The 20,377-nt window shown below is 45.0% G+C and overlaps 2 protein-coding genes across 6 annotated transcripts; both read right to left on the bottom strand.

Annotated features, from left to right (window-relative positions):
- Nucleotides 1-6,838: 6,838 nt before the first annotated feature.
- Nucleotides 6,839-14,760, bottom strand: LOC134616352 (protein disulfide-isomerase tmx3a-like). Of its 5 annotated transcripts, XM_063461181.1 has the most exons (16): nucleotides 14,681-14,758; nucleotides 14,125-14,173; nucleotides 13,997-14,039; nucleotides 13,047-13,170; nucleotides 12,899-12,944; nucleotides 12,647-12,727; nucleotides 12,460-12,559; nucleotides 12,303-12,380; nucleotides 10,614-10,680; nucleotides 9,617-9,715; nucleotides 9,316-9,373; nucleotides 8,908-8,961; nucleotides 8,748-8,804; nucleotides 8,546-8,675; nucleotides 8,402-8,470; nucleotides 6,839-8,335 (listed from the first exon to the last, which is right to left on the bottom strand). In XM_063461181.1, exons 1-16 carry the CDS (start codon nucleotides 14,715-14,717, stop codon nucleotides 8,153-8,155), a joined length of 1,275 nt encoding a protein of 424 aa, XP_063317251.1. In that variant the 5' UTR covers nucleotides 14,718-14,758; the 3' UTR covers nucleotides 6,839-8,152. The 5 variants fall into 5 exon arrangements, 4 of the variants coding, with proteins under 4 accessions (XP_063317251.1, XP_063317252.1, XP_063317253.1 ...); XM_063461182.1 differs by lacking the exon at nucleotides 8,908-8,961 and having other exon boundaries at nucleotides 14,681-14,759; XM_063461183.1 differs by lacking the exon at nucleotides 14,125-14,173 and having other exon boundaries at nucleotides 13,997-14,086; nucleotides 14,681-14,730.
- A 2,000-nt stretch (nucleotides 14,761-16,760) lies between these two features.
- Nucleotides 16,761-18,739, bottom strand: opn4.1 (opsin 4.1). Its single transcript, XM_063462648.1, has one exon. The coding sequence runs from the start codon at nucleotides 18,638-18,640 to the stop codon at nucleotides 17,228-17,230; it is 1,413 nt and encodes a 470-aa protein (XP_063318718.1). The 5' UTR covers nucleotides 18,641-18,739; the 3' UTR covers nucleotides 16,761-17,227.
- Nucleotides 18,740-20,377: the final 1,638 nt, after the last annotated feature.

Raw genomic sequence — 20,377 nt, 5'->3', positions numbered from 1 at the left:
CTGACCCTGACCTTCAAAATAAAAGCCCCGCCGCGGCAGGAAGTGACGTGTTGCAGTTTTATGCACTGATGTGTAATTTTTTTTAAATTTGTTTCTAATTTAAAGAATTAAAAATGGAAGCATGTTTATTTCTGCTATAAAGTTTAACCAGCTGGGGCCTCTGCTGACCCCAGAGGAAGTGCAGTGTTTGGTACTTGTGTGTTTCACGTTTTTTTTCCACTCTGGGATTCCAAAAGTCAGTTTTCCTTAGTTTTGCAGCCATAGGCTATGTCCACACGTACACGGGTATTTTTGAAAACGGAGATTTTCCGTTTTCGTTTTAAAAAATAATCCCGTCCACACGTAAAGGCAGAAATGAAGGAAAACGCTGCTAGGAACATGCCAAAGCAGCAGGTGGCGCTATATTCCTAACCGTGTAGAAATGTTGGCCAATCAGAAGTCTAGAAGCCTCGGTGGGAAATAGTAAACAAAGCTGGGGCATAGAAGCAGAACTGAGTCGTATGTGTGGAGGGACAGTAACTGTGTGTGTATATGTAAGCATTTAAACACTGCAGAGAGTACAATTAACAGTAACAGTATTGTAGAAATTCATTTCACCGAAACAACAACGTGGCGCACACTGTGACGTCAAAAAAGGCGCACACCTTTGACGCTGCGTTTTCTCCGTTTTTCTCGTCCACACGTAAATGCAAAAACGGAGTTTTAGAAAATATCCACCCTGGCAGGCGTTTTTAGAAATCTCCGTTTTCAGTGACCGAAAACGCCGTTTACGTGTGGACGAAAGGTGCAAACGCATAGAAAAATCTGCGTTTTCAAAAATACCCGGGTACGTGTGGACATAGCCTAGGGCAGGGGTCAGTACCCTTTAGGACCCAAAGAGCCATATGGACCCGGTTTCCACGCAAAAGAAAACACTGGGAGCCGCAAATACTTTTTGACATCTAAAATGAAGATAACACTGTATATATTGTTTTTTACCTTTATGCTTTGTGTGAACAACTGAGGTGTGTTGCTTATGAAATCCATGAAGTGCTACAGAGAAAATTACATTTTAATTTTGTAATTAACACATTTTGAACTTTTAAAGAAATATAACCAAAGGAAAGACACCCAGCTGAACTAAAATGATCCATGTAGCAAACAAAAACTGTTGTGACCCTTATATCGCCTTTGGGCTTTTGGAGCCTTGGCCTGACTTTTAAAAAATAATTGGAAAAAAGCACTATGCTGCTGAAAAATGAAAAATAGATATTTGCAAAATTCTGCCTAAATATGTATTTTACCTGGTTAATGTGTGTGGCGGGGCGTGGTCTGCAGCACCGCTGCAGGGGAGGCAGACGCACCTGAGCGGCACCCGCTATCACGCCTCGACGTCTGTGCTCTCTCTGCTGTTGTGTTGGTGTGTGTCGGGCTGTGAGCTGAAAAGCTGCAGCCAGCTGTATGTGTACAGCAACCGTGTGTGAAAAGTGGTCAATAAAGAGAAGCTGTAAAGCGTGTTCATGGAAGCATCGTCGGGTCTGCCGTGATATGTTTACAATGGGACTTCTGCTCCTGAACCTCTGAACACCCTGAACAGCGGGACTGTAAGCTGTCGTCTGTGAGGCGCGAGCGGTGTTTGTTTTTAACATAGTTCACGGTGGAGCTGCTGACATAATGTGGATCCGAAGATCCATAATTGGCCTGGTTGAAAGTCTCGATAAATGCACGGCGTTTCGGCGGGTACACCGGCTTCCGCGAGTGTGACGCTTATTTTGAACGATGAAAAATAATAAAATATAATTTTATTTTTATATTTCAATATCACAATAATCTTCCAATTTAGAACTACAAGTTAAAAAAAGAACTAACATAAATAAAATACACTTCAGCTAAATACTTATAATTTATTTTCCCAAACCACGCGGAGCCGCAGTATAAGGACTAAAGAGCCCAGGTTGCCGACCGCTGCACTAGTGGAAGAAGCTTCAATGCTTCCTTTATGACCTCCTTTAGCAGAGGAGACACTGGACAGTCTTTGTGAAAAGGGAGGAGAAAATGGCGTCCCATAATTCGTTGTGACGGCCCGTCCATTCATGAAAACATAATCATAGTAACCGAAGCGCAGCAGATCATGTAAATGTCCATTCTAAGTGTTTTTTCCTTTTCATCCAGAACCTGTTTATATATTTATTTATAGCTTTTATCAGCAGCAGTGAACCTCACAGCTGAACCCTGAACGTCACATGAAGAACACAGAACGCTGTATGAGCTCAACATTATGATCTATATCAAAGTGTGCTTGTATGATCAGTGATCATTAGTAATGTCCGGTGTTGGGAAGGTTACAACATGTATTCCACTGCAGATTACATGCCCCAAAATGTATTTTGTAACGTATTCTGTTACGTTACTCAATGACAGTAACGTATTCTGAATACTTTGGATTACTTAATATATTATCATGCTTTTTACAACTACATGAATGAACTATTGCTGTGTGATTTATTACTATTACTGAAGGTTACTCTCCATACCAATACCAACTAGATGTTTAAATCTTAATATAAATGAGTAACAGTAGGTGGACATTAGGTAAGGCTGCACTTTTTGCAGCGATCTCGTATAGAAAACTATTCCGCGTGTATATAAAACAGGTCCGCGGCTCCGAACCGTAGTAAAGGGACCTCTGGCTAATACGTCGGGTTCGTAGCTGAAAACTAGCTTTACTTTGTTGTCTGGGTCAACTTTGCTAGCGAGAGACAGAGAGAGGCGTTGAAAGGCTGCTGCAACGGAACTTACTGAAAACACGAACACGGTGTACAGTCGAGTCTTAATAGCTTACTTACAACTAGACTACACTTCCCATGATGCAACATTCTTTAGGGCGATGCCTGTAACACTCTGCCTATTGCCTTCATATTAAATCATTTTTTGAACAATAATTTTTACAAATATTTCTTGACGTCATTATGCGGGCTGCAAATAGGGGTGACATGGGCTGTTAGATTGAGACACAGCCATTAGAGCCTCTTAATGCGTGTTTTGTTTGGGTTTCCACCGGCGTGGAATTACCAAAAATAGAGAAGGGACAGCCTGACATATGAAACAGGAAAAGACCGCCATGTAATCCATTTATTTCAACAAGTAACTGTATTCTGAATACCAACTTTTTACACGGTAACTGTAACGGAATACAGTTACTCCAGAGTTGTATTACAGACTTCGTGTTTACTTCCGGTCGGCTGGGAGCATCTCCTAACAGTGTGCTATCCTCTATTTCCAAAGAGCCAGGTTACTGCAGTCGAGCGGGTCAGTGGCTCCATGTTCCAGTGTTTCTCTGTGACAACAGCGAAACCACCGAGCAAAGGTCTGAGGATTAGGACTCAGGTGGAGCTGCAGCATTACAAACTGTACCACGTGCAGAACAACACAAACCTTATTTACCTTCAGATCACCGTCCCAGTTACCATGAGTTACAGATGGAACTGGACACTGGGTCTGCCCTCTCACTGATCTCATATGAAGATTACAGAGACAAATTTCCCAATCTGAAACTGAAACACACCTCAGTGAAACTGAAAACATACACAGGTGAAAGAATAACTCCTCTGGGAAAACTGAAAGTGAAAGTGGAATATGAGAAAAAGAAATGCAACCTGGAACTTTATGTTCTGAAAAATGGAGGCGTGCCATTATTTGGGCGTGACTGGTAAAACACATCCACCTCAACTGGAAAGAAATAAAGTCAATGAGACTGGAACGAGGCCCGAGTGCACATTCTGTGGATGAAAGACTGAAACAGAAACTTAATAACCATGCCCAGGTGTTCAAAGATGGAATCGGCACCCTGAAAAATATTAAAGCACAGATCATACTGGAGGACAATGCAAAACCAAGATTCCACAAGGCATGCCCTGTACCTTATGCTTTACGCCCCAAAGTCGAAGCAGAGCTCCAACGCTTGGAAGAGCAAGGAATACTCACCAAGGTGGAATGGTCAGATTGAGCTACACCAATAGTATCAGTAAGCAAGAAAGCAAGTGTGCGGATCTGTGGTGATTTTAAGGTTTCAGTGAACCCAGTTCTCCGCATAGATCAGTACCCACTTCCACGGATAGAAGACATATTCACAGCAGTAGCAGGTGGCAAACACTTTTCAAAAGTTGACCTTGCCCAGGCTTATCTCCAGATGGAAGTAGAAGAGACATCCACGAAATATCTGGTGATAAACACTCACAAAGGCCTATATCAGTACAACAGACTGGTGTTTGGTATCGCCAGTGCCCCAGCAGTGTGGCAACGTGCCATGGATCAGGTCCTACAGGGCATTCCAGGAACACAGTGTTTTCTGGATGACATAATCGTCACTGGTGTTGATGAGGAGACTCATCTGGCTAACCTAACAGCAGTCCTGGCCAGGCTAGAAAATTATGGATTGAGAGCAAAAAAAACAAATGTGAGTTCTTCAAGGATGCCATTGAGTATTGTGGACACAAGATTAACAGACATGGGCTCCACAAAACCAAGGACAAAGTTGAAGCAGTCCTGAAGGCACCAGAACCTAAAAATGTGAGTGAGCCACGTTCATTCTTGGGCTTAATTATTACCACAAGTTTCTACCAAACCTTTCAACAGTCCTGCACCCGCTGAACTCTCTGCTGCAACAAAATGTCAAATGGAAATGGACAAAAAACTGTGACGAGGCATTTAATGGCGCTAAGCAGCCCATTACATCAGAGGAGGTTCTGACACACTTTGACCCCAATCTACCACTTTGCCTTGCCTGTGATGCCTCAGCATACGGCATTGGTGCCGTGCTATCTCACAAAATGCCTGATGGATCAGAACGACCAGTTGCCTTTGCCTCAAGGTCCCTGAATGCAGCCGAGCGCAACTATGTGCAGATAGACAGAGAAGCACTCAGTCTAGTGTGGGGAGTGAAGAAGTTTAATCAGTATTTATATGGACGACACTTCACCCTGATCACAGACCACCGACCGCTGGTGTCTATCTTTAACGTGGCTGCGGCACGCTTGCAGCGATGGGCTTTGTTCCTGGGTGCACACACCTACACCACTGAGTTCAAAGGGACAAAGCTACATGGAAATGCAGATGGACTTTCACGTCTTCCACGCATGCAACCCACCGAAGAAATGACTGATCCAGCAACTGTGTTTCATGTTGCACAAATGGAACCCCTAACTGTCACAAGTGCTCAGGTGAAAAGAGAAACGAGCCGAGACACAATCTTGTCCAAAGTATACGATTTTACTGTGAATGGTTGGCCGTCCTGTAGTGGCACTCAGTTCTCTGCGTACTCCACCCGCAAAGACCAACTATCCGTTTGCCGAGGATGTGTCATGTGGGGAACTCGTGTCATCCTGCCACCCAAACTACGTACAAAGGTACTGGACTCGCTGCACGGTGGACATTTGGGTGTGGTTAAGATGAAAAGTCTTGCTAGAAGCTATGTTTGGTGGCCAGGCATTGACTGTGAAATAGAGAATATGGCTAAATCCTGCACTGGTTGCCAGCAGATGCTGCGCCAGCCTCAAACAGCACCTGTACACACGTGGGAGTGGCCATCCGCTCCATGGCAATGCATTCATATAGACTATGCTGGCCCATTTATGGACCAAATGTTCCTGGTTGTGGTTGATGCTCACTCAAAGTGGCCAGAAATCTTCCCTGTAAAGCAAGCAATGGCTGCCAGCACGATCAATAGTCTTCGGTCACTGTTTGCATGCACAGGTCTGCCACAACAGCTCGTAAGTGACAATGGTCGTCAGTTTACTGGAGAGGAGTTCCAGTGTTTCCTTAGGAGTAACGGCATACGACATATCACTTCAGCTCCCCATCATCCTGCAACAAATGGACAAGCTGAACGGTTTGTCCAGTCCTTCAAGCGGTCAATGAAAGCCAGTCGCACAAAGGGGAAGCCGCTACAACAGAAAATCAACAATTTCTTACTGGCTTACAGGAACGCCACACATGCAACAACTGGACACACACCTGCAATGCTCTTCATGGGACGGAATCTGAGATCACGTCTAGATTTGCTGAAACCAGACATTCACAAGGATGTCCAAGATAAACAGTCTTCCATGGTGGAAGCAACAAGAAACAAAACCAGATTCTTCAATGTTGGACAAAAAGGTCTCGCCAGAGACTACAGAGACCCAAGTCAGAAATGGCAGTCTGGCACGATTCTGTCACGGACCGGACCGCTGACATACGCCATAAATGTTGGAGCCAACTTAGTCTGGCGTAGACATGTTGACCAGATTCTAGATGCAGAAAGTCACACGGTTCCACAGCAACCTGAGAGCACATCTACACCTCAGGATTCAGAAGAGTTTACCTTCGCTTCACCACCTGAAGTTCAGGGTTTACGTGAAACCACCAATGCTCAAACACTTGAACTTTCCACACAGAGCACTACGGACGCTGACCAAGCAGGCAGACGTTACCCTGAGAGAAATCTCAGAGACTGAACTTATAGGTTTCAAGTTCATTTTATAAGGAAAGCAGTTAAAATGTTTACGAGGAAACAACCTACCTCTATGTTGTAAATCACTGAGTAGGTGTCATATTTCAGTTTAAGTTAAATTATTGGTTCATAGCATTTACCTCAAAATATCTTGATTGTTTGATACTTATTGTGTTCATCAAAGCTGGATGGGAGGAACTGTTATTACTGTTACTACTTTCTGTGTAAAGTAGAGAACACCAAGTGTGTATGTGCGCATTGATATGCCTGTGCCTTTCCACAACATGGTTAATAAAGTAAGTTAATAACAACCGAAACGGTGTTGTTACTTACCAGTTAAGTTATAAGAGAGAACATAACACATGAATGCACTGTGTAATTGTTTAACTTTATTAGCAGCGTCCTCCTGAAATGCGCCAACAACATTGAGAGTAACATCCTCCTCTCTTAATGCTCTCTGGTCGCTATGGTAGTGCGTAAATACTTCTTTCAAAATAAGACACAACTACAACACGGGAAAAGACCCGGGGAAACCGAGTTAAAGATAAAACCCCTGAAAACCATAAATTTCACACCCGAGCCTCAACTCTCGTGGCCCGGTACCAAACGACTCACGGACTGGTACTGGTCCATGGCCCGGGGATTGAGGAACACCGGCCTGGATGATGTCATACAGGGGACGTCCTGATATAACATGGCAGCCTCATGTTTCCTTCATGTTTTTACCTGCAGCACCGAGGATCTAACACCTGAGCTCAAGGTTTCCCAGCCCAGGGTGGAGTCTGTCTCCGTCTTAGATATGAAGCTAAATAAACACAAGTTATTACAGTTTACAGGAAGCGCAGTGACATGGAATAACTTTAACATCATGCAGTTATCTATGGAGAAGAGTTCGGCTGATCAGAAGAGTGTGAAATGTTTGGTGTTGTCGAGCTCTGCAGTCTGATCAAACAGACCTCTCAGCATCAAATCATTTTACTTGACCGGGTACTTCTTTCTCCTGTGCTTGAATTTTACTTTTGCGGCAGCATTCATTTCAAAAAGCTTAGCGATAACTGAGTTCTCTGTTAGCTGCTCACCAAAACTGTCTACCTTAGTAGTTGACTTTTGTATAGCCTCAACAAGAGCAGAGTCGGATCTTCGTCATGGCTCTTAAGCTTCAAGGGAGGAGCTGTGGACTTTGACAGGGTTAAAGGAGGATTCCTTCTTTCATGCTGTTGCTGCCTGCAGCCTCCGTGTAGTCGTGCTCACATGTGGAAGAGGCCACACCAGGTTTATCTTTTCTCGGTCGGCATGTCGGACTTCTGGTTCTGGGGATGTGTTCAACAAAGGAAAACAACATTCGGGGTGGGTAAAGGTGAGGCGACAAACACACACATGTCCACTCCACCATCTTACCGCCAACCTGTAACTGTAGCACCGAGTACTTCCTGTGTGTACCTGTGTTGTGGCGGGACACAGGCTGGTTTGTGTTTGCACTCTGAAGGAAACAAACTTTCATAGAACACATTTTCTTTGCTTTTTGTTTTATTGATCGCAGCTGTTTCAATAGAACCTTTTTCATCGATTACTGTGGGATTCAGGCCGAGTTGTCACAGATCAGAGGAAAACATCCTCGGCTAGGCTTCTGCTCGGTCAGCCGTGATTCTGGAAGGTCTCAGGTCCTCTCGGTAGTCCTTGCCATCAGTCTGACTTCTTCTTGCTCGTTTTTTTGTGGCCTCCCAGCGGAGGCGCTAACAGTGGCGTGCCATCTTCATCGACCACAGTGGGGCGGGCCTTAAAGCACAGGTAGCAGAAGCAGGCGCCGATGGTAAGTGGAAAGGCGACCAGAAAGCAGCCAAGCAGCGGCGCCTGGCTGAAGACGGGCTGTGTACGAGAAACATACAGTCAGACTGATTCAACAGGAAGCAGGATGATGTGATTGTGACTTACTGCCAGCGTGACTCTGGTATCATAAACGAGGCGTCTGACTCGTTGAAGGGCGCCGTTTCCTCCATGACCCTAAGGCAAAGAGCAGACAGATGTTCAGAATCCAGCAGCTGCTTCCTGTCTGGAGGTGAGCCTCACCTGACTCACCTGCACGCTGCCGTTCAGCACGCCGTCCAGGAAGTCCAGCAGGTTGTGCTCCGTTTGCACAGTGCCAGGGGGCAGGAAGTAGCCATCATTGGACAGATTCACCACGATGAATGTGGGCACAATGATCTCACTGTGGAAAACAATGACAAGTCAGAGGCGTCCAATCAGAGGAGTGAAGCTGATGTCAGAGGTAAAAACTCACCCCATCACCAGGCCGCTGATGTAATCAGAGCCGGCCATGAAGCCAAAGTACATGTCCCTGAAGGGGCGGGGTCAGACAAGAGTGGGCGGAGAAAGGTAGAGAAGGAATGACATCGGAGTTCGCCCCCTGTTTCCTGTACTTTTCAGAATAAAAGTCTGACCTGCTGTAGCTCTCTCTGTGCTCTGCAGCCACATTTTCCAACAGACTCTTATACCTGAACAGGTGACAGGAAATGCTTCAGAGCACAGTCACAGGTAAGTTTGACCTGGCAGATGAGTACTTAGAACTTTTTATTGTCATTGTGCAGTTGCTTGCACAGCGAAATTCGGAAGCAAGACCGCAAAGGTGCAAAAGTAAAGAAAACAATATACAAAGGGAAAAAAAACAATATAAGTACACTCGTGGTGTATGAGTCACAGAAACATTGAGGGGGTGTGTACAAGGACAATAATATAAAATCATAAATAAGTAAGGGTGGAAGGGTAATGGTCACTAAGGATGGGGATAGTGACTGCACAACCGCCAGAATATTGCACAGAGGGTACAGAGAGAGAGCAGATGGGGTTACCTGAGACTTTCTTCACACAGGTGCTTCTCCTCCACCAACGCCAACAGCACCAGCTTACCTGCAGGACAGAGGCGGAGTCACTGCACCTGAGCCAATCAGCAACCAGTGAGTGAAATCCAGGCATTTCAGTGCTTTGTCCCAAACAGACCCGCCTGCTTCCGGTTTCATTATTGTTCAGGTGAACGTCTCCCTGACAGGAAACTCCATGAACAGATGGGTCTGTTTCCAAAGTCAAAGTTGTTCAGTGCTTTGGCTGAAGGTACCTGATGACATCACAGTGCACTCAGGTGTTCTGCGTTACCTGTCTCTCCCATGGCATACAGAGTGTAGCTGTCGATCTGGGAGAAGTTTGGGAATCGTTCTCTGTTGATCCACAACTTCAGGTCCCCGTCACGTTCCTCTGAAAGACAGTAAGCAGTTTAAGTCGGGTTAAATGGACACAGCAAATGCATGAATTCCCCACGTCGGTCTGATTTGTAACAGAAGCGTTTTCTCAGAAGAGCTGACGGCAGATACAAACCGCAAAGCTCCATGTGCACATGAAGGAGTTACTAAACACATCAACCACACAAGATGTGAGGACATCTTATTTCAAAGGATTCCTCAGTCTGCTTTTACTGCCACAAGTTCTGATGACTGTGATCAGTTCAAAGTTCAAGCGTGGATCCTTTTAGCCTGTCGAGTTTAACCTGACTTCCATGATGGACCTCGTTGTCACACACCTGCACTTCTTCCTGCTGACATCACTCCTCCTACAGATTCTCCCTATTATCAGTCAGTGTCCTTCAACTGGGTGCACAGTGAGATTCAGCACTGGCACAGCTCTGCTACGCTGGTGATACTCAGCTGTATTTCTGTTAAGCCAGACGACCTGAGTGAACACTTTAATGGACAGGACGTCTTCAGACTTCTTTGTTCTCAGTCCTGCTAAACTGAGCTTCTTGTTTTTGGTCCTGATAGCTTCTCTAAGGAGGTTATATCAGTTCCCTCATCAACAATATTAAATATTGGTGTTAATTTATCTAACTTTTTTAACTATTTTATTTTATCTTATTTTATCTATTTTATAGTTAATATTTCCAGTTCAGAGCTAAAGTGTGTGCAGGACCATGTATGTTTAATTGTGTGAAGTTACTGTGCGAAGCATTTTGTAGCTGTACAACACGATTTTCAAATTTGTTTTTGTACAAACAGGTTTTGGTGGCTGAAGACATTTGTGCAGTGCTGTAGCTTTGTTGCTGTTATTTAATATTCCACGAGAACGAGTTCTGTTAGCCTGTTCATCGAAATGAACTCACCGCTGTAGGTGAAGTAAGTCCCATCTTTAAAAACCACCACAGCAGGCAGAGTGGACAGAGACACCGCCTGAAACAAAGACACAGATTAATTACAGACGCAGACACAGATTATCTACAGATTCGGACACAGATTATCTACAGACTCGGACACAGATTATCTACAGACGCAGACACAGATTATCTACAGACGCAGACACAGATTATCTACAGACGCAGACACAGATTATCTACAGACTCGGACACAGATTATCTACAGACTCGGACACAGATTATCTACAGACGCAGACACAGATTATCTACAGACTCGGACACAGATTATCTACAGACTCGGACACAGATTATCTACAGACTCGGACAGATTATCTACAGATTCGGACACAGATTATCTACAGATTCGGACACAGATTATCTACAGACTCGGACACAGATTATCTACAGACTCGGACACAGATTATCTACAGACTCGGACACAGATTATCTACAGACTCGGACACAGATTATCTACAGACTCGGACTCAGATTATCTACAGACGCAGACACAGATTATCTACAGATGCAGACACAGATTATCTACAGACAAAAACACAGATTATCTACAGACGCAGACACAGATTATCTACAGATTCGGACACAGATTATCTACAGATTCGGACACAGATTATCTACAGACGCAGACACAGATTATCTACAGACTCGGACACAGATTATCTACAGACTCGGACACAGATTATCTACAGACTCGGACAGATTATCTACAGATTCGGACACAGATTATCTACAGATTCGGACACAGATTATCTACAGACTCGGACACAGATTATCTACAGACGCAGACACAGATTATCTACAGACGCAGACACAGATTATCTACAGACGCAGACACAGATTATCTACAGACTCGGACACAGATTATCTACAGACTCGGACACAGATTATCTACAGACTCGGACACAGATTATCTACAGACTCGGACAGATTATCTACAGATTCGGACACAGATTATCTACAGATTCGGACACAGATTATCTACAGACTCGGACACAGATTATCTACAGACTCGGACACAGATTATCTACAGACTCGGACACAGATTATCTACAGACTCGGACTCAGATTATCTACAGACGCAGACACAGATTATCTACAGACGCAGACACAGATTATCTACTGACAAAGAAACAGATTATCTACAGACTCAGACACAGATTATCTACAGACTCAGACACAGATTATCTACAGACGCAGACACAGGTTATCTACAGACTCGGACTCAGATTATCTACAGACTCGGACTCAGATTATCTACAGACTCGGACTCAGATTATCTACAGACTCGGACTCAGATTATCTACAGACTCGGACTCAGATTATCTACAGACTCGGACTCAGATTATCTACAGACTCGGACTCAGATTATCTACAGACTCGGACTCAGATTATCTACAGACTCGGATGCAGACATGTTCTCCAGGGTGGGAATGATGAGTATAAACGTGTCTTTTTAAAGGAACACACAGGCGTTCCATGAAAATATTGCACCTGCTGCTGGATGTCCACCACATTTTGCCATCTTGTGGACATCGAGGGGATTTTTAAAGTGTTTTAAAGTGTTTTGTCTCAGCATGTGGATAAGGTCAGCTCCATCAGGTGATGGACACATTTGACCAACAGACGACAGAGTTTTCTGACCTTCGGTAGGACGTCTCTGCTGGCTGAGAAGAAGTAAGTGTGGACAATCAGCTGCTCAGCGACTGATGTGTAGTTTCCCTGAAACACACCACAGGTCAGTTGTGTGTGTGTGTGTGTGTGTGTGTGTGTGTGTGTGTGTGTGTGTGTGTGTGTGTACCTTTAGCGGTGACGTGGCTCCTACATAAACAAACATGACATCATGGCGGCTCATGGCGTGATGGAAGAGCTGCACACTACTAAGTGATCGAACCAGCGGCCTGAGCAATGAGACAGATTCCCAATGTGACATCACCGCCATGTTAAACATAATTTTCCCTTTTTTTGTGTCGGCTGTCTAAACTCACCCAGCAATCCGATTAGCAAAGTCCATTATTCCCTCTTTGGTTCTCGCGCCTGAATAATTATATTTTATATTCTTCTTTAACCTGGAAACAGGAAACAGCTGGTTAAAGATCTGCAGCATGTCTGCATCACTGTCACACCTGTCACACCTAACCACAGTGTATCTCTGCCTGTTATACCACCTGACTGAGGTGCAGAGCTGCGGTTTCAGTCAGTGGATCTGATGTGTGCGTGATGTCACAGTGAGGACTTACATAAGGATGGCTGGATACGTTCTGACGCGAAACTCTTTGGCCAGACCTTCAGACAGAGAGAACACATCTGACCTCTGGGCTTTTATTTTGACAGTCACTGACAACAATTTGCTGGTAAATCAGTGCTTTAATTTTGACAGTGACTGACCGGTGTTGGCCGTTGCATCAGATTTGCCGATGTGGACCGGAGAGCCGAGACTCCTAAGTTCTGATCCAATCTGATGCCAAACCGGATCCAGTTGTTTACAGAACGTACACCAGGGGGCGTAAAACTGCAGCGAGACAGGGCAGGGGCAGACAACACTCAGAAACACTCAAGAAGTACTCAGAAAATACACAATTGCATGACAAGTACTCCGACATGAACCGCAATACAGTCTCAGAGGATGTTACTAACGTCTAATCTCAGATTTCTCTCTGCTTTCAAAGCAAAGTCTCTCTGCTCTGATTGGACCCGACTGTAGGGTCAGGTAATCTCTCTGCTCTGATTGGACCCGACTGTAGGGTCAGGTAATCTCTCTGCTCTGATTGGACCCGACTGTAGGGTCAGGTAATCTCTCTGCTCTGATTGGACCCGACTGTAGGGTCAGCCAATCTCTCTGCTCTGATTGGACCCGACTGTAGGGTCAGGTAATCTCTCTGCTCTGATTGGACCCGACTGTAGGGTCAGCCAATCTCTCTGCTCTGATTGGACCCGACTGTAGGGTCAGGTAATCTCTCTGCTCTGATTGGACCTGACTGTGATGCAGGTGGAACATCACCCGTGTTTTTCGTGCTTTTATCAAACAGAGTCAGTGCGGACGTGCTCTCTATCACGTGGAGTACCACTCGGCTCCATCCTCAGACCTGTTTAGCTTGCATCTGTTGCCCCTCAGTCAGTGAATCTGCAGGTATGCTCAGGTGGCCTCAGATTTCTACTTTCTTTGAACTGAACTTGGATTAAGTCTTTGTTCTTGATCCTGATCCTGATTACCCTGAGCAAACAATCACGAATCTGTACAACCTCTTAATCAGTGATCATTGATCAATGATATGACCCCCCCCCCCCCCCCCCCCACACACACACACACACAGTACACAGAGTAAAGTCGTCTGTACCTTGATGAGCCAGATTTCATCGTCTCCTTTTGTCTCCATGAAGCTGAAAAGACGATCAGTCAGCCTGATTAGTGATTACTGATCATCAACCTAAAGTCAGATAAATTCAACAATCAGTTTGAACTCACGAATCATCGAGCTCCTCCACGAACGCCGCCGCAGACGCAAACAGCAGCACTGACCACATACACACACACACACACAGGTCCATTAACTTAGTTTCCAGGCCATTTGACCCCGATCCCACTGATCATGCTCTGATATTTCAGGCCTTCGTTCACCTGATAAATTGAGTCACATGACTCCATCAGAGGTGGAGCATGAATACCTCCAATTAAAACTTTCAGATTAAAGTTTAATCTCACAAACATCAATCTGTGATCAGATGATTTGGGGCCGATTCAGGGGGAAGCTGATTTTTAAAAATGGACTCTGTATGTATTATTGTAGGGTCTGCCTTACAATATAAAGCGCCTTGAAGCGACTGCTGTTATGATTTGGAGCTATATAGATAAATAAAATTGAATTGAATTGATTTCAGCTGAAAACAGAAACAGATTCAGACTGTTTCCAGATTAACAGCTCAGTAATCTGACTGTAATGCAGCTGTAGGTCCTCGAGGCTCGAGCTGCCCTTTCCTCACACTCTGAAGCTACAATAAAGAGGAAGAAAGTTTGGACGTACCTGAGAGCAGGACTGTGGTCCTCCTGTCCGCCATCATGGCTGAAACTGGATTAACAGCACAGAGCTAATCTGCTAACACAGAACACACTGCTAATCTTACAGATTACCAGGCTGCATTCAATCCACTCAAACTTTATTCACAGCTACTTCACATGAACAACAACAGCACAGCTGACATTAAAGCTGCAGGAGGCCAGGGGAGACCAGCAGGGGGCACCACTGCACCAGAGGGAGACAGGTCAAGGTCAAGGTCAAGGTAACTTTATTTATACCCATAGGCAAGGTAAATTTGCTTTACAGAAAAATGACAGCATTTGGCATCCCTTCAAAAACACACATACCTAGTAAAAATATAAACCTCACTGTAGCACATAGTAATTTAATATTTTGATTCAAAAACAGTTCTTATTTAATTCAGTGACAGCAACGGGGACGAAGCTGTTTTTATAACGCTTTGTCCTGCATCTCAGAAACAGAAACCTCCGTCCTGAGGGAAGAAGCTGAAATTCACCCCTTAGTGGATGGGAACCATTTTTAAGGATTGATAAAGCCATCCTCTGTACCTGCTTAGAGTACAGGGAGGCTAAACAAGACTGTGGCTCACCTATCAGACGACTGGACCATCTCACTATCTGATTCAGTGAGTTTTTCTCTGTGACAGAGGTCTGACTGAACCATGCCACCAAACAAAAGGATAAAACAGACTCAATACAAGAACGATAAAGTTAAAATGTTTTGGTCAATGTGGAAATGAGCAAGTTTCCTAAGGCAATAAAGGTGCTGGTGACCCTTTTTACAAACTGATTTGCAATTCTGATCAAAGTTCAGTTTTTCATTGATTATGGTCCCAAGATATTTATATGATTGCACTTGCTCTATTTTCTGACCTTTAATTAAAGTGACTCTGTGCCCATTTTGTTGTTTCCTAAAATCAATCACCATATCTTTTGTTTTGGATATGTTCAGCTGGAGATAAGACTCCTCACACCACTGAACAAAGTCATCAATGACTGGACCGTGGTTAGTTTCACCCTCTTTCAGTAAGCTGACAATAACAGAGTCATCTGCATATTTAACGATGGCCCTGTTTTCATGTCTGCTCTGACACATGTTTGTATAGAGAATGAATAATAAGGGCGATGAGACGCACCCTTGAGGAGAACCTGTGGAGGAGAACACTGGGTCAGAATGAACCCCGTTTATTCTCACTCTTTGTGACCTGTCAGTTAAAAAATCTAAAATCCAGCCCAGCAGGTTTTTCCTGATTTCAAACTTTTCTACAAGTCTTTTAATTAAAATATGGGGCTGTGTTGTATTAAAAGCCGAAGAAAAGTCAATGAAAAGAAGTCTTGCAAAAGTCCCTTTACTCTCTACATGTTTAAGAATCAGATTTAGTAAAGTCAAAAGTGCGTCCTCCACTCCTCTATTGGGCCTATATGCAAACTGCATTGGATCCAGCTGGTGTTCAGTCTCTTTCATAATCACATTTCTGATGATTTTTCCAAAGACTTTCATTTCATCAGACAGGAAAGAAGGACAGAAGAGGAAAGAGATTTGGAGAAAAGGAAGTGATGAAGAAGAAAGAAGGGGAAAATGAACAAGCAGTTTAATGTTTTCTGCTCTACTGATATATATATATATATATATATATATATATATATATATATATATATGTATATATAGTCTCTATGCTGGTGGTGCTGAAGATCCTAAGGCCCAAACAGAGCTCTGAGGCGTCTCTGAGGTGGAGGTGGGGGGCAGGTGGGCTGCACTAATGAGAGTCTGACGGCGAGCACAGATTTAAACCTCACAGAGTGGAGGCTAATTGGCTCAAAGAAGGTGGGCAAGAAGCTGATTGGACTACAGTGATTTGAATGCGACTATCTGCTGATATTTTTGTTTTTGTGGTGCAGCATGAACGTCAAAGGAAAACAACATGCTCTCAATGTTCTGACTCAAAGTTCCACGTTAAAGAGTTTCTACATGCTTTACAGTACTGTGAAATTCATTTATACAGCATCCACAAATTGTCACTAGTTGATTCTTTATCAGTGTGTGCTTAAAAATTAGACTTTACAGGGCGGCTTTCATTTTTTATTTTTGGATATAATTTGGAACATTACACATCCTGGTTCATTTGAAGGTATAAAAAAAAACAATCCGGCTTTTTTAACATTTCAGGGTTTGATCTTTAGAAGCTTTGGAGATACTGATGTTCAAACACTGCTGCAGATTTCAAATTTCAATCACGCCTCACACATCATCAGGTGAGCGTCGTTCTCCCATGTTTCTGTGGTAAAAAAAAACCCTGAAGAAATTTAGTTTGAACTGAACTTTATTGACAAAATAATAAGAAAACCTAATCGATCAAATCACAGGAAAATCAATCAATATTCACATGAAGCTCAAGTTTCCAATCAGCTGCGTAACCGTGAGTAACACAGTGATGTCATCACCATCAAAGGCCCGCATCACTCCCTGATCTCACTTCTTCTCTCCATCTGATCAAAACTTTTGACCAGTAAGAGCAGAACCATGAGAGCAGCATCACAGAGGAGGCAGCAGAAGTTTGGCCTCCAGCACGGCGCCGTCAGATGAATTGGCGTTGGTGTGGCCCACGTGCTGCCTCGGTGTGGCGGAGTCCAAGGGGTTAGCGGTGACCTCTGAGGATGCCTGCCTCTCTGATCTTCCGCTCGAGCCATCGGCATCGCTCTCCATCCAGCACGACTTGCTGTCAGACACGGAGGATAGGCGGTTCTTAGCCTGGTGGCCATTGGTCCTGAAGCCGGCATTAAGTCGAACTTTTGGCGAGCTGGTAAAAGTGGTACAGCGAGACGAAGTGGCGCTCGAGCTGAAAGAGGAGCGCAGGTCCTTCTCCTGCAGCCGTAGCACGCTGCGAAGAAAAGGGACATAGTGACCAATGGCAGCGCGGTACTTTGGGTGTGTGATGGCATAGATAATGGGGTTGTGGATGGCGGAGGCCTTGGCGATGACAGCTGGCACCGAGTTCATGTATGGAGTCAGCAGGTGTGCGTAGCCGGCGGTGGCGGTGAGAGCAACCACAGAGTATGGCGACCAGGAAACGATGAAGAGCAGGATTACTCCCAGAGCCACCTTAGCCATCCGCCACTCGCTGCGCAGACGCTCATATGCCTTGTTGACCTCGCCACAGTTCAGCTGCTCAATCTCCCGCCCCGCCTGTTGCACTGCCCGGAAAATGGCAAAGTAGCACGCAGCGATGACAGCGAGCGGGATGAAGAAGACGAAGGAGAACAGCAGGAGGGTGTAAGTGCGTACAGCAGCTGTAAAGCTCATGTAGTCCCAGCTGCAGGATGTCTGCAGGCCTTCAGGGACGTAGGCGCTCCACCCGAAGAACGGCGGCAGACTCCAGCCCAGAGAGTACAGCCACACAACTGCCACCACCACCAACACTCTCTGATGACTCACCCCACCCAGCATCACCAGAGGACGCGTGATAGCCAGGCAACGGTCCACCGCAATTGCCATCAGCGTTATCATGGAGGTGATGCCAAAGAGAGCACCGCAGAAGGCGTACAGCTCGCAGGCCAGCTCCCCAAAAACCCAGCGGCGATGCAGGCTGGCCACAAAGAAGACCGGAGACTGTGTCAAGGACATCAGGAAGTCGGCAGCCGCCAAGTTAACCACTAGCAGGTTGCTGGGCGACCTTAGCGTCCGACTGCGACAGAACACATAGATGACCAGAGCGTTTCCCAGCATGCCTGTTACCCCTACCAACAGGATGACTGAGCCAATGATGTAGTGGGCGTGGTCAGGGACATCCACGGTAGGAAACTGGTGAGACTGGGCGTGAGCACTCTGTGTAGGGGCGTGGTCAGGCAGGTGGAGCAGTTTAGACATCCTAACCTGGTGATGGTGCTCAGTGCAGTTTCCTCCCAGAGGACACAGAGCTGACTTCCTGCTCGAGTGGATGTGACTCATTGCGATGGCAGCCGGACGTCCGTGTGGTGTTAGCAGGATTTCTGTCGGATGATGGCTGAACGCTAACCGGATCGGTTGGATGTGGGCTCTAGCTCTCTTAGTTGGCTCTGCGTGCCGGCTCGGTCAGGCTACGGCTCTTTATGTTGGCCTGATCGATGGATGGCGGCGCATTATCGAGTTGACCGATCCATTAACTCTCTGCACTCGGAGAAAAAGTAAACATCTGGATCAGATGTGACCTGATTGCTGCAGGTTAATGTGGGCCATTTCTGAGGTTAATGAGCTTTTAGTGAAAACACGGTCAGATGTTCGTTTATAGGTCACAGTGTTTCCTGTCCAAGTCCTAGAACTGAGCCAAATCATTAAGTCATGCCATTAGTCAAGGACAGAGGGAAAAACTGATGGTTTTGTTTTTCAGCGTTCAGAGCTCAGTGGGTCAGTTTGTTCTTCCACTGAAATGGCTCAAAGACACAACCATGAGGAGGAGAGATCTGTCCACAGTGTCACAGCGAGACACTCATGTGACACGTCATAACCTCAGTATCTCAATACATTTTATTTGTGAGCCCAACCGTACCAAGCATAAAAGACAAATAGTAAAAACCAGCATTGGACAACAATACTGGAGTCAATGTCAGAGAGAGTGAGCCAGTTTAAACAGATGGGACGGCTCTCTTCCTCATAGTGGTGAGACGGGCAGAGGGAACAATCAGGTGAACGGCGGACGAAGACCCAAGGGAACGAGAGGGAACAGCAACGTGGAGGGACTCACACAAGCAGGGATCGCCCAGGTTATGGATACACAGTGAGAAGCATTATTTTGAAGGAGAAAGTGGAATCTCCAGGCAGCCAGTGGAGCTGATGAAGAACAGGGTGATGTGCTCTCTGGAGGCTGTTATGATCCAGGCTGCAGAAATCTGCAGGAGCTGGAGTTTGACTTAGTGAATTACAGGGAATTACAGTAATCAGTCCGAGAAGCAACAGCCCATGGAAGAGGATAGCAGCACTGATACCGCGTGAGTGGAAGTAGGTGGACGGGTTTAACATGAACTTGTCGCGGAGGACACCTGAGGGGAGGGCAGGTTGGAGGAGCTGTCACTATCAATGGAAAACCTGGTGGAAGCTGTGCTGACAAACTTTAGTTTTATTACTACAGAGTTTGAGAAAATAGGAGGAGAGCCATGATTTAGCCTCCATGAGGCAGTCACAGAGGGGGATGGGTGGAAGGCTGAAACTGGGTTTGGAAGAAATATACAGCTGAGTGTCATCTGAGACACAGGAAGTGAACTTTCAATAATGGAGGAGCAGTCCCAGTACCGAGGAAAGAGTCAATAATGGTGGTGGGACCAGTGAGGTTAGAATAGAATAGAATAGAATAGAATAGAATAATCCTTTAATTGTCACACAAGGGGACATTTGGTTGTAACAGCAGCAAAAACAAAAAAACAAAAAACAAACCACATATACAAACAGAACAGGACAAAGAACAGAAACATACACAATTGTTACATATTTACATCGTGGACAATAGTTACAAAAGCAGTACGGTACATTTGGTAAAGTTAAATTACAGATAAGTGGCAAACCCAGGTTGTAGTGTGCAAACAGAGCAGGATACTGAAAGATGTTTAAATAGTTAAGAATGTTTAGAATAATTAGAAAAGTGCGGACTGTGTGATTGTACCTGTGCATTAAAAAGTAGACATGTAACTTCCAATAAGTTAGTGTATATATAAG

The sequence above is a fragment of the Pelmatolapia mariae genome, linkage group LG18, assembly GCF_036321145.2.
Source record: "Pelmatolapia mariae isolate MD_Pm_ZW linkage group LG18, Pm_UMD_F_2, whole genome shotgun sequence".
Classification (NCBI taxonomy): Eukaryota; Metazoa; Chordata; class Actinopteri; order Cichliformes; family Cichlidae; genus Pelmatolapia; species Pelmatolapia mariae.
Note: the sequence above shows the minus strand (reverse complement) of the source record. Positions and strands in the feature narration are given on the sequence as shown.

Bases quoted from the DNA above. Each gene is read 5' to 3' on its own strand.
- LOC134616352 (XM_063461181.1), bottom strand. From the start codon at position 14,717: ATGATGGCGGACAGGAGGACCACAGTCCTGCTCTCAG. The intron at 14,174-14,680 runs GTACGTCCAAAC...GTATGTGGTCAG, and splicing joins GACCACAGTCCTGCTCTCAG to TGCTGCTGTTTGCGTCTGCG. The intron at 12,728-12,898 runs GTAAGTCCTCAC...TCCTGTTTCCAG, and splicing joins ACGTATCCAGCCATCCTTAT to GTTAAAGAAGAATATAAAAT.
- opn4.1 (XM_063462648.1), bottom strand. From the start codon at position 18,640: ATGAGTCACATCCACTCGAGCAGGAAGTCAGCTCTGTGTCCTCTGGGA.